This window comes from Pseudorasbora parva, chromosome 13 (assembly GCF_024679245.1).
Source record: "Pseudorasbora parva isolate DD20220531a chromosome 13, ASM2467924v1, whole genome shotgun sequence".
Lineage (NCBI taxonomy): Eukaryota > Metazoa > Chordata > Actinopteri > Cypriniformes > Gobionidae > Pseudorasbora > Pseudorasbora parva.
In genome coordinates this window covers 22,534,525-22,549,278 of record NC_090184.1, presented here as the reverse complement: position 1 = coordinate 22,549,278, position 14,754 = coordinate 22,534,525, and the positions used below count along the sequence as shown (strand labels likewise).

General features: G+C 37.8%; 1 protein-coding gene across 1 annotated transcript in view; it reads right to left on the bottom strand.

Moving 5' to 3' along the window:
• The window catches only part of lmx1bb (LIM homeobox transcription factor 1, beta b), a 95,693-nt gene that overhangs the window by 15,166 nt on the left and 65,773 nt on the right, over positions 1-14,754 (bottom strand). The window contains exon 4 of the mRNA XM_067413499.1: positions 1,060-1,292. Coding sequence (XP_067269600.1) covers positions 1,060-1,292 — 233 coding nt within the window. The remainder of the gene's footprint in view (positions 1-1,059; positions 1,293-14,754) is intronic.

The following is a 14,754-nucleotide window of genomic DNA, read 5'->3' as shown; positions in this document are numbered from 1 at the left end:
TATTACAGAATGTACACTGCCTGTTCATATGAACTAATCAAAGCGTCTCAATTAGTCTAAGGTGATCCTCGGGCGGGTTACTCAAGCCTGCCCTGTGTCGTGGTAATCTCTCTCAGTAGGTCCAGCTAATGTGCCATATTCACAAAATGGCTCCTGGCTTTCCTACTGTAATTATTATAGCCAAACGGGGGATTGGCTTTATTGTTCAGTGGGTGGAGGTTTCATCCAATAAGCCACATCAGCTTGTGTTTAATAGAATAATAATAGTAATTAAAAAAAGGTGCCAAACTCCATAACGTGGCCCGGTTCAAAAGTTAAAAACCCAAATGGGCACGTTCCCAGCGTGACTGTTTTTCGAGATTAAGGGCTTCTGCAATTTGGCACTAGTGGCTTTTGTGGCATCAGCAGTGAACATCTCTGGCGATTAGGCCTGCAAACGGTTTGGCCTTTTTGAGTAATCAGCGGGAGATACAATGATGGGCCGTTTCAGTCCTCTTTCGCATCTGTTTCTGATCTCTTTTTCTGCCAGTAGTGTGGTGTGCTGCGAACCAAATGAATTCCTTGCCAACGCACTTCACTTCTTGTGTTCAGGTCAACTCAAAACCCAAACACACATGCAGGAAAAAAAACTATTTAAGAGACAAATGTCCTAGAAAGTTGACTTGCTGAAGCATTTCTTTGCGTTTGAGAGAGTTTGCTGCGTGTGTTTAAATGAAATCCACATGGGGATGTTAAAAGTGAGGCTTGGCGAGATGCATCATTACGGCGAAGCGAGGGAAAGGGCATCCGATAAGAAGTGAGCAGGGCCTGAAATCCCTCTTGTCACTCAAAGATTCAAGCTCATTTCCCCCCCAGCAACTTAGCTTGCCGACATCAGATAGCACAGTGTGTCAGAACTACCCTTCCTCTAATGATTGTTGTTTAAAGTGGCCATATTCATCTTTTTCTTCAGTAGGCTTCAGTTTCTTTCAGAGGAAAGAAAGTCTTCAGATGAGATGAGAATGATACCTCGCCTAATAATATGAGCACGATCGTGTATAGAATAGCCTTTATTCATACCTGAATCTGAGTCATCAGGGCTGACGGAGCCAAGCAAGTCTTTCTCCCGCTCATAGTCGCTCTTGCACAGCAACTGTCCGTCCTTTAGAACAAACTCATCCCCTTTCCGTAGCTGTCGGTCACACACACAACAGCAGAAGCAGTTGAGGTGGTACACACACTCGAGCGCCCGCATCACAAACTCCGTGGGGGCGATCTTCTCCAGACACCCGCTGCATTTGGTCGCAAATAACCTGAGAAATTGACAAAGAGAGAGTCAAAAATCTGTCTAAAGACATATACAAGGTCAAAACTTTGTTCTAAAACTGTCGATCAAATATTTTTAAAAATGTTTTCAAAAGAAGTCTCTTATGCTCATAAAAAATACAGTAAAAACAGAAATATTGTGAAATGTCAAAAAACTTTTTGCTATTTTAATAATTGTTTTTAAAAATGTAATCAATTATTGTGACGGCAAAGCTGAAATTTGAGTTAATACACCAGTCTAAAGTCCCACCATCAGAAATCATGCTAATATTCTGATTTGGTGAAGAAATATTTCCTATTATTATGATCAATATTAAAAGGCTAAATATTTTAGTAGAAAGTGGGAAACATTCTTAAAATCAAATGATGTAACATTAATTAATGCTCTGTGATCTAACATTAACATTTTATTAACTAACATTAAGAAAGATTATATAATAATATATGCTGTACTATATTGTATAGACACCTTATTGTAAAGTGTTAACAAAATAGAACTTCATAAATGGCTTAACTGTCATTTTGCATCCTTGCTGAATAAAATGATTTAGTTATATTTAAGTAGTGCATAATATTAACAACATGTACTTACTATTAGATTAGAGTAGGGTTATGATTGACTGAGAGTTAGTTATTCATCATTAACAGTTATTACTACACTGTAAAAAAATATTTAAAGAATAAGTTACCTGGTTGCCTTAAAAGTTCATTGAAATGAAAAATTTAACATTTTGACAATAACACATTTTTGAGAATTGACAACATGTATTTAAATATTATTAAAATATTTTATAAGCATATTGGATAATTGTGTGAGTTTTATTTGTGATGACTCAGTGAAACATGCCAATTCTTTCTATTTTAATGATTAATCACATGTTTATTTGGTCCAGATACAATCATATTTAGAGTTTCTATGTATTAAACCAATTTCCTTCAGTGTATCAACTCATTTTTTTATTTCAATAAACTCCAAATTTAGGCAACTATAGGTTACTTATTTTTTAAAGTTGAACCAACATTATATATATATATATATATATATATATATATATATATATATATATATATATATATATATATATATATATATATATATATATATATATATATATATATATATATATATATATATATATATATATATTTTTTTTTTTTTTTATACAGTGCATGGTATATCTGACGTGTAACAAGGGCACTGTATAACAAGTGTTATTTTTTTAATACATATTTACTGACCCTAACATTTTAGCTGTAACGTACCTGTATTAAACAAACCGAAAAAACAGCAAACAGGTTTAAAACGACTGGATGTGAGTAAATAATGACTTTTAACTTTTAGGTGAACTAGCTCTTTAGAGATTTAAAAATACCAAAAGTGTAAAGAGTCAGAAGGCATCACAGCACAGTGAATGTCTTTACATGTGCTTGTCCATCACAGTTTGGATATTAAGGGGGCAGGGGGCATGAGGCTGAGCCCCTGAGCGATCTGCTTTGACACTGGCTCATCTGTTAATGCAGCCTACATAACCCCTCAACGCTTCAGCAGAACCCAATGGGAGGAAATACGGGATCACCTCTCGACCCAACGCACCAGCAAACCTCAATCAGCGGCGTGGGCCCTCAGCTCCACTGGCTTTACCCCACTCACTGCAGTGATTAGACAGGCTCCACCGCCACTCACACAATGCTACTGAAACGGGAAGTCATTTCTTAAGGGAAGATGGCTTAAAAAGAGTGAGGTTTGAGATGTCGCTTAGCGCTGCTCTTCAAACGAAAAGAAAAATGGACATTTTTGTAATCAATCAACAACCTATTGATCTGATACAATAAAAAAGCAGCAATTGATATGATAATGAAATACAAAAATTCTAATTTTATGCAAATGTACACTATGTTGCTGTGAATGGCATCTTCATCTCCTGTCAGATATACTCTAAAATCATACGCCATGCCACAATACATGTCTGTTTACATAAGGGACCGCGGCCGCCCCCGCAGCCTTCATTTCCTCCTAAGGGTGTCGATAAAATCATTTTGCTTTCATTACAGGCAGAGATATTGCCATCTCACTCTCATCTTCTGAGGTTCAGCGGGAGCCCACCTCTGCAGGAAGCGGGTGTGTGACAGTGTCCAGCCCATAAAAGCTGATTTATTAGCCTTGGTTCTTTTGTTTGATCTGGCTGGCAGGACAGCTGCCCCGGCGCTTGCGCGTATCTCTGCGTTTCATCTGCGGCATTGTTCATCGGGAGGGAGAGACAGGGAGAATGCCCATCATCATATTCTGTTGATGGTGGACAGGGTCGGTTGACAGTGATGAATATGTGTTAATATGAGTTCAGATGAACATGTGTAAATATGGTGGGTTTTGTGATGGTAATTTCATTGTGAGATGGTGATGGGGGACCGATAATGACAGCCCGCTGGACACACGACCAGCTGCATCGCTGTTTGTCGGAGTTTGTATAGCTGGGTACTTTTTTTTGTCACGACTGTTGTTGTGCACATCAGAGATTCTATGGGCGTCCTTTGAGCTGTCATGAGGGGAAAAAAATGATGTAGCATACAGTGGAAATGCCTTGTCATTTATGGAGCTGCATCATATTAATACTGGAAAATGATGCTCATTGGTGGATACTGTTGGTTCTATGTACTTTCAGTTTCTGTTTAACTTTTTTAAACTGGTGTCCACTAGATTTCAATGATAACATCCCACTTAAATCCCACAGATGTATTTACATTACAGGTTTAGATACTATACATTTATATTATACTCTTATTAACTTGAAAATTACATAACAATATCAACTGATATCATTTAGCAGTTTTCTAATTATTTAAAATTGAATTGTTCATGTTATGCACTGTAAACAAATATTTAAAAAATAAGTAACCTGGTTGCCTTAAAAGTTTGAGTTCATTGAAATTAAAAAAATGGGTTAATACAATGAATATTTTTAAGAACTGACAACATTTATTCAAATATTTTGTAAGCATATTGGGTAATTGTGTGTTTTATTTGTGAAGATGCCGTGAAACATGCCAAATTATGTTAATTTCATGATTTATCAAATTTTTTCTGTGGTTCAGATAAAATAATTTTAAGAGTTTCTATTTATTAAACCAATTTCCTTCATTGTATCAACTCAATTTTTTAATTTCAATAAACTCAAAATTTTAAGGCAACCTTGCTACTTACTTTTTACATTGTGCTTACTATTTTTCCCCACCTTAAATCGGCCTTTCTACATCAACATATACAGCTGCCTTGACGTTTTAGCTTCCTCACAAGGGGGTCGTCATATTTGGGGGTCTTTGGAATCAAAAAGTTTAACAACCTCTATTTTTTTGGAGTAGAACAATATGGAGCAGGCTGTACATAAGCTTATAATCTTTTATTTATTGTTGGACAATAAGAAGATTAGAAGATTTTGATTTGCCAGTGGAAAACTATTAATCCTAACTAAACTGTTGGCATGTCGACAATTATCTTGTGCTCATGGGATATTTGTCTACCTGGCTCCATTCTCCAATCTGAGCGAAGGACGCAAAGGAGTATTTCTAAGGAATACACCATCATCATTTTGTGTTTAGACACAGCCTGATCTGTTGTGGTTACTCCCTATTGTTCAAGCAATTATGTCCACACAGATTTCATTAATCACATGAAAATAGAATGATTCTTTCCTAACAAATCAAGCATTGAAGATTAACGTGATTGTAATTTTTGGCATGAAGACCACAGCGCTGTGATATGATCTTCTGAAACATCTGTAAAGAACATTACAAAAAGATGAGTGGGTAACAATAACAAGATGATTTTGCACATTCCATCATATTTATGGAATCTTTGCTGTCTAAACACATCCAAACACTCACGACTTTCATATTAAATGATGGCTGACATGGTATTTTGACTAGATTAACCAGTTACATGCCGGATCTGTCAAACAAGTCAAACAGAATAATGAATCCGTCATGACTCAGTCCGAATCAAATGTTTATTCAACATTTGTGAATCCTCGCCAAATATTCCAAGGCGATAAAGACCGGAAAGCACAGGAAATGAACCCTATTGAGCAGTGGTGACACTTTCTAGTTTCGCCCGCTCACCTCGACGCCGCCCCGCTCTCAGGATCCTTCTCAGCCAAATGAAAACATTCCCTTTCATCCGCCTCTTTTCTTCTCACCTCCTTTCCCCCCGCCCGTTCTAATCTTGTAAGCCATTATTTTTCTATTTCCCCTCTCTGTCACTTTGCATTATTTTTGCTGCTGTAATTCCCATTTGTTCCTTCTGGAATCTTCCTGTCCTGGCATTGTCCCGGCATCTAATCCGGACTTTTTGGCTGTCGTCAGCCCCCCTGACCCGTTCCCCATTCTCAGCGGGACCTCTGATGGAATAGCCACGCATGACGCCCCTGCTATAGCAACCACACCTCCGCAGGAAGGCGACGGCTAACTTTTCGGATGGGCAGAGAAAGCCTTTCACAAGCTGGCAGCAGAAGTAAATCCTTCTTGGAGGAACAAGGGGAATTAGCAGGGAGCAGTGGAGTAGGGATTTAACCCTACCCCTTTTTTTTCCTTTTGAAAGGCACAGTCACTTCAACTCCCACTGATCGCCACAATCAAACAGGGCAGAGGCGGGGGGTAACAGAAAGAGAGAGAGAGGGGGAGAAAGAGAGCAGCCCAGTGAATGACACAAGCGCTGGATTGTGGAGGAGCCCCTAATCCCACTTTAATACCTTTCCAAGTTCAGCGCCGAAAGAATGCGCTTTAAAACAACACCGCAGTGTGAGCAGGCGAAGGCTGACCGGGTTGGGGGGGGTTGCTTTCAATCCCCCGTTACATTACCTGATTAGCCTGGGCGAGAAACAGAGTATGGCTGTGGAGGGGAAGGCCGGACCAGACAGTTAGGACGGACATAAACAACAGCAGTGCTTACTGGGATGCTGTGCGTCCTCTGGAGGGGATTTCAGTCCTGTGGTCTGAGATGAAACACAAGAGAGTCTAGAGAGTAGAATCCTTCAGTTGAGACACATCTGGGCCTTTTTAAACGATCTGCCTTAAAATCAATAAGGGAAAGTACTACCACCAGACACAAAACACAAGATCGAGTAGGGCTAGGGCTACAGATCCCACCTTTCCTACTCTTGGGTTTGAGGAGCAAATCGATTCTGAAGAGTCATTTACATTATGCATTAGTGGACGCTACTGCTCAGTTCCAAAATATTATAAGCTGCTTATGAAGACTCTTCCAAAATCTTTATTAAAGAGTTAGTTCACCCAAAAATGAAAATTCTCTCATTAATTACTTACCCTCATGTCGTTCGTAACCCGTAAGACCTCCGTTCATCTTCTGAACACAAATAAAGATATTTTTGTTGAAATCCGATGGCTCAGAAAGGCCTTCATTGACACCAATGTCATTTCCTCTCTCAAGATCCATAAAAGACACTAAAGACGTCATTACAAAGTCCATCTCACTGCAGTGGCTCTACAATAATTGTATGACATGACGAGAATAGTTTTTTGTGTGCAATATTGATATTATATAGCATATTGATTCATGATTCGGATCGCCAACGTCACGTGATTTCAGCAGTTTGGCGGTTTGACAATCGATATGAATCATGAATCAATATGCTGATTCATAACCATTCGAAACTTTGTTTTGAAATCAGCCCATTACCCATTAAGTCATTATTTAGGTTTTTTTTTGCACACAAAAACTATTCTCGTAAATCATAATTCTACAATAATCATAAAATTAGAATCACTGTAATGAGATGGACTTTGTAACAGCGTCTTTAGTGCCTTTTAGAGTAAATGACATTGGAGGCCTTTCTGAGCCATCGGATTTCATCAACAATATCTTCATTTGTGTTCAAGATGAACGGAGGTCTTACGGGTGTCGAACGACATGAAGGTAAGTAATTAATGAGATAATTTTTATTCTGGGGTGAACTAACGCTTTAAGCTGCCTTCTAAAATACCTCAATAATAATTTTGTATAGCATAAATCAATTTGAAATGATTCGGGAGTGGCCAGTGCAGAGCGCTAGTTGCTGCCTATGCAGAGCAAATTCTAGTTAGAAGGCATAGTAGACAATAGACAGCAAGATGGCTCACTAGGTTGTGAAACAGAGCTTATTGTGGATCCCATAATGAGCATGAATAATGTGTGTATGATGAATTATAAAGGTGAAATTACAGTGCCAAGACTGTGTCAAGTCTATTGTGTTATTAATACAAATCACGACGAAAAAAGACACAGACGAAACAGGATTGGGGAGGGGGAGACTTTAAAGTCATCTAGATACCCAATTTGTTTGTCTTGAGGATGTACACTCCCTACCAAACACCTGAGCGCACAGATTAGCAGATAAGACCCTCACATTTGGATCAACAGGCACAATTCAGGCAGCGCAGTGCCAATATTGATTCAGACCCTCCCAGACTTAGACCCCACAAGTCAAATCAGAGATAATCCACACAGATAACTTCGGGAAAGATCATTATCTGCTTCCAGACTCTCATAGTTCAGTGTAGTCGCTGGTTGATCATGCATTAAGGCCAGAGGAAATGTCCATCTCAGTGCAACAGGTGCTCTGTCACTACACTGTAAAACATATTTTTAAAATAATTTACCTGGTTGCCTTCAAATTTTGAGTTCATTGAAATATTTTTTTTTTAGTTAATACAATGAACTATACAATGAATTATTAAAATATTTTGTAAGCATATTGGGTAATTGTGTTTTATTTGTGATGACGCAGTGAAACAAATTTAGCTATTTTCATGATTTATCTTATCTTATATGATTTATTTATATTATATATGTAGTTCAGATACAGTTATATTTTAAATGTATTAAACCGACTTCCTTTATTGTATCAACTTTTTTTTTTTTTAAATAATTTTTAAATTAAATTAAAACATTTTTTAAAGTGCTGAAATCACAATGGACTTGGAGTAAAATTTTAAATACATTTAAAAATATAATATAAATAAAAAAATGTAATAAATTATAAAAATTATATATATATATATATATATATATATATATATATATATATATATATATATATATATATATATATATATATATATATATATAAAATGAATCCATTAAATAATTAATTAATTATGGGCACTGTGCCTACAGCATGTGCTCAATGGGACGCAGGTTCAAATCTGGCTTGCATTATATCCCGACCTTATTCCCCTGTTAAAGGCAAAAGACCCCCAAAACGCATACTGATCGTTACATTCCCTGTTTTCTGGCATGATATTTTCCCTTCAGGCTTTCTGCATCTTGCACGGACAGAGCGTTTGACAGCTCATCAGAGGAAGAAATTTCTGTGAGAAAAAGTCTAGGCCCTCGTCTTCCAATTCCTGACAGAGCAGTTGCTGTCAGAGTACGCATATTCTCTTTGAACAGCTTATGAGCAACTTTAAGTGTGACAACATCTTAAAGCTTTCACCACATGTTGCCAATGATTTCCCGACCATTAAAGACCTTTCCCTCAATGCCTCCAACTCGCTGATAAGGATCACATACCCGGAGGAGATTAAAGATGAGTCTGGTGAAGGGAGAGAGAGGTGTGGGGGGTGTGTGGCTCGATAATCACCGTACATTTAGCAACACATGCTCTCGTTCCCACCTATCCTCTCGTCTGTGCTGAACATGGGATGCAGGTTCGAAGAAGAAGAAAACGAGAAAAAAAAGCCTGTAACAATTTCAGAATGGATTCTTATGTCACCACATTTCCATCAAAGGCTCTGTCTAACAGCTGTAAACAATCACTTTGAAGACAGTAAGTCCCCCCAGGCTTCGTCAACCGAGCCCCCCAGGCCTGCGATGTGTTCTGGTCGTGTCAATCACGAAGTCACAAACACTGAGGTGTTTAAAAAGGGGGCCGGTTGAAGGAGATTTTTCAGAATCTGCAACAGGGAGCTACCTGGTTACAGGCTATATGGCTTTCAGGAGCTTGTTTTTTTATGTGACATGGGTTAGGTTGTCTCTTGGATACCAACACAGAAAGAGAGGAACAAAGAAAAAGAGTAAGGTCACGTGTCCACCAAAGCATTTTTAGCAAGCTAAAAATGCTAGGCACTTTGCTGAAAATGCCTAGCTGTTGGGGCTTGAGAGCACTTTGAAATATCCACCGAAGTTTTACTCATTTCACTGATAGTTTGTTTCTGAATTAGTTCTATCTAAAAGAGTATTTGCTCTGGCTCTTGTTTTAAATGATTTTGTTACGTTAGTATGCTTGTTGTTGTCACCTGTTGACGTCGTACAAGCAGAATGTGGCAGTTGGTCTGTGTTGTATTTGTCCCGCCCCTCCTCCACCGTGATTGGCTGAGCTGCGTTTTACGCAGTTGAACGTTCTTCAACATTCGGTGGCTAAAAAAAATGTTGAGGGCCCCACGCCTCAGCTTAAAACAGACACTCAGCGCCTTGTTACGCTCCTGCCGTTTTAAAAATGTGACACTCCCATTGAAAACTATTGAAAAAATACGCTAGCCTCTTGAAAAAATATGATTAGGTGGACACATGGCCTAAAAGAGAACAATTAGGGCAGCTTCACAGATTACTGAATACTTACTGATTTAATTTGAAAAATGTGAAGTGGTAAAAATATTTTTGAATGCTAAAAGATCCTTTGGGAAAGACTGTGTGTTTTTTTTTTTTAAAGGGGTGATAATGGTACATGTACTTTTAAAAGTTGATTGTATATAAATAGCTGTTGGGAGTGCCTGTACACAACCATCCTATAATGATAAAAATCCATCCAGTGTTTTTTTTTAAATCTCCTTACATGTTTTGCTAAGAAGCTTCTCCAGAAAAAAGGATCAGTACCAACTATTCGTGTTCCTGCTGCACCTCCAGAAGAAGTGTGTAGTGTGAATTGCTTTTACGCTTCACAATGAATGCGGTTAAAGTTTACAGGGTAAGCTAAATTACGGCATGCTTTCTATGTATGAAGTTCTCAGTATAATTCATAATCCCACGATTATAATGAAGAACGCGTTATGGTTATTGTATTATTACAAACTGTGTACGCTGGTTTTAAAGTTAACGTGGAAATGCTACACTAAATGTACTTTTGTAGATGGTTTATAACGGTGTCTGTTGAAACAAACCTAGTGTCAGTGCTTCAGCCCTGACAGTTGTACCTAACACTTTGCGCATCACTGACAACCCTACATTCACCGAAAAAAAGTGTTTCATGACCATTAGCTGTAACATCAATCTATCGATTAACTAACTTATATATCAGTAAACACATAGCCTTGGTATCTCACTACGCTAACGTTACCCTGCCAATACAAAGATAGATCAAAGTGACATTATGTTAACCAACAATTCAGAAATGTCCAGCTCGCCAGGCCGTCAAATTCCGGTTTCAAATTGATACGACTGAGACTCCCGTTGCCATTCTTTCTCCAAGATATACTGCAACTGTTGTCAAGGCAACTCTCCATGTGTGTGTGTGTGTGTGTGTGTGTGTGTGTATGTGTGTGTGTGTGTGTCAAAACGCCCCACAGAACAAAGGGGCGGGGTGAGCAAAGCTCATTAGCATTAAAGACAGAAAATAGAGCTGTTTTTCATCAGGTTAAATGAGTGTTTTCTTACAATACTAAGGAACATTTTTAATTAAAGAATATAATAAGAATATAAAAAGAACAAACTTTTCATTTAGACACTAAAGAATCATAGTAACTTTTACAAAAATGGCATTATATGACCCCTTTAATTCAAGAATTGAACATAGGTGAAGCAATGTTGTGTACATTTTATAGACTGTTGTTGTGTCTCATTCTGCTATTTACAAAAATTCCACAGATTTAATGCATTCTGGGAAATGTAGTGTTCTTTCATCTATCTATCTATCTATCTATCTATCTATCTATCTATCTATCTATCTATCTATCTATCTATCTATCTATCTATCTATCTATCTATCTATCTATCTATCTATCTATCTATCTATCCATCCATCCATCCATCCATCCATCCATCCATCCATCCATCCATCCATCCATCCATCCATCCGAATAAATGTTTTTCTGATAAAAAATAGTTTCGTTCATCATCCATCACTGCATCGGAACGATTTGCACTGGCTACTGCAGTAGGGAGCTGATTGTGACCTACGCTGTGACACCTTCCATACATACAAATGCTGGTTGTACTTACAGTGCTGCTGGTTAAACTGCACATTTTTGCAGTCTATAAGACCATATCATTACAATACATTTATTTTACTAAAGCAAATATGAGCACGAAAAAAGCAGCATGTGAAACGGAGTGCAACTCCAAGCCAAAATCCTGACTTGGCTGTGAATGACCAACATAGATAAAGTTTCTACTGGTTTAGAGTGCCATAAAATCATTGCTCTTTAATATTCTTTAAGAATAACTGCAACACTTCTACCATTTATGGGGGTGAGATTAAATGCAATTGATCATAACTCAAGTCCTTAAACTTTAAACACAGACTAAAAAATGCTGTTTCATTAGACAAATACCATAATCATTAAAGTAAAACTTCTCTTTAATAATCCATGAGGAAATGGGCCTCTATTACTGCTTAGAATCAGCGTTTCTTTTCGGCGTGGAGAGATTACAGTGTGAACTAATGAAGGCAAATAAAGAGTGTCTTCTCCATGCTCCCCTGGGCAAGCTCAAGTCAACGCTAAGAGCTGCTTAATCACCACCCTCTCTATACTAAATTAGCATAGTAATGGGCTTTAAATTGAGGCTCTTTGTTTTTTAATTAAACTCCCAGCAGGTAAAAGTAAAACACATTAGACGAGAATGTGCACCTTCATTACTGGCCCAGAGGTGTTTTCCTCCATCAAACAATCTATGGGCTCTCTCCCTCTTGACGAACACTGAAGGAAGATCTCAGAAGACACGTTTCATCTCTCATTTTGTCCCCTGTACGTTTAAAATATCTATCAAATTAGAAGCAAACCGTTTTTGAAGCTTGTGGGGTGTTGATGATATGCCTCGTGGCTAACAAATGGCTCGTAAGCCGCAGTATGAGTCACCATATCGGCAAAGAACGCTCTGTGATCATCTACCTCGTCGTGTTGGATAAGCGGATGTGTCTAGACAGGTTCTCCTTTGGTCTATGACACCATTGTCTTATGCATCTAAGAATGCTGGGAGGTTTTTTTAGCGCAGGTAGGTGGCTGGCTGGCTGCAGGGATTGTTATTCATATTTGTTTTGCAACAGCTGATTTATTACCCCTCAGAATTCAACACCTGAATTTCTATATGGCGTACAAGCGAGCTCACATGAATTCCCACAGTCATGAATCTGCCATTTAAGGCAATTGAAACGATCAATAAGGTTCACAAAAACATCTAAGCACAGCAGTCGATGTGAGAAGGATGCATATCGATGCCGCTTTACACATGCCAAATTTGAATGGAAACTCTCATTATATTACATATTTCATGTCAGATCTGTGTTTTTTGAAGATCCATTTGATGTTCGAGGACTTAAATGAAATTAGTGCCTCGGGGTTCTGTCCTACTCTGGAAAGTGTTTATGTGACATGTAAAAATGTCTCTTTCTGCTCACAGAAACACATGTTTTGTGTGGCTCCTGTTATACATCTGACAGGAAAATATTCCACGCATGGCTGAAACCCCTTCATTGATCTGACAAAACTGAGTGGCATCGCACAACATGAGGAGATACTGTATATTTCAATATATACGACGCATTTTCTACCTGGTTGAGCGGTTAAATTACTCTCAGGCGTGATCATCAAAAAAGTCCATGAGTAATGTTATGCTTTCTGCTCCGGTGAACTGAAAGACGGAGAAACTCGAGGGGTCATCCGCGAAGGTGGGAGGCACGGCTGAGGGAGAGCATCAGTGTCCAAACATGTCTACGCTTACCTCAATGCCTCTCAGCGAAACACGGGGCCAAGTGCAACATTCACAGTCGGAGTTAACACAACTCAAGCTGTCTTAACATATTTTTGTCAGAAAATTGGAGCAGAAAAGTCCATCTATAAATTCCTGTAGACACAGTAGCTCTGTTTCAAGACCTAGCGAACCACCTTGTTGCCTATAGGCAGCTGCCTTCTAAAGTGCCATCAAAAACATCATGGAACATCACAATTGACTGATTTGGAATGCTCTATAGGCAGCATCTGTATACAATTAGCATGATTTCTAATTAAATACAATAGTTTAGAGTTCTGTCGCTTAGCTACTTCAACGGATAAGTTAATTTCATTAAATATTTCACTTTGTCAACTATGTTGGGTTTACACATGCAAACAATTCATGTGATGAATGAAATCAAAGTTTATTTACAATCAGCAATTGTAACCCTTGTCCGTCATCTTGGATTAATTTTTTTAATGCAAAACACACAGAAACGGACCACGGAACTGCAACTTTTAGATGCAATCTTTCACGGAATGGAACGCACAGGATTGTGGGATATTAAAGGAGGTGAAGGATACATCTACGTTGCCTTTAAAATTCCATCAAATCAGAGAATGTCAAGAGACAGGAGGTGAAGCCAACATTGGATTCGGACATGTCTCGATGCCTTCCCACCTTGGAGTGCATCCTATGAAGGCAGCATTTTTAAGTTTTCGGATGTGGCCTACCAGAAAAATGCCTGTACATCCTGGAAAAGCTTTCATGTTTATTATGTTTTAAATGCTTTCTATGTAAGTAGCACATTGTTTTCAGTGGTACACTATTCAAAGAAAAAAAAAGAAATCTGGGTAACACTTCATTTTGATGGTCTCTTTTGAACATTTTGTAGACTATAAGTAACTTTGCAACTACATGTCACCTAACTCTGTCTGTGTAATATCTGCTAGCTCTTTATTGTGATGGTCCAACAGACATTCTCCTGACTAGACGTAACTTTGCAACTAGATTATTCATACATATTCTAACCCAACCAGTCTATTAATACTCTACTAACACACTGAGAGTTATGTAGATGCAATATTATTTATAGTCAACAGAATGTCTTTTAAGGCTATAATTATTTGATCAAAAATACAGTTAATAACTGTTTTACATATTTTCAAATGTAATTTAGTCCTGTGATGTAAAGCTGAATTTTCAGCATCATTACTACAGTCTTCAGTGTCACATGATCCTTCAGAAATCATTTGAATATGCTAATTTGGTGCTTAGAAAATATTTCTTATTATTATCAATGTTGAAAACAGTTTTGCTGCTTAAAATTTTTGTGGAAACTGTGATACATAATTTTCTGGATTATTTGATTCAAAATAACTTTTATTTGAAATCATCTTTTGTAACTTTAAAAATGTCTCTACTGTCAGTTTTGATCATTTTGTTTCTGCCACAGAATAAAAAAAAAATGTAATTGAGACTTTTTATATCACAATTCTAATTTGTTTTCTTGCAATTGGAAGGTTGCATCTCAC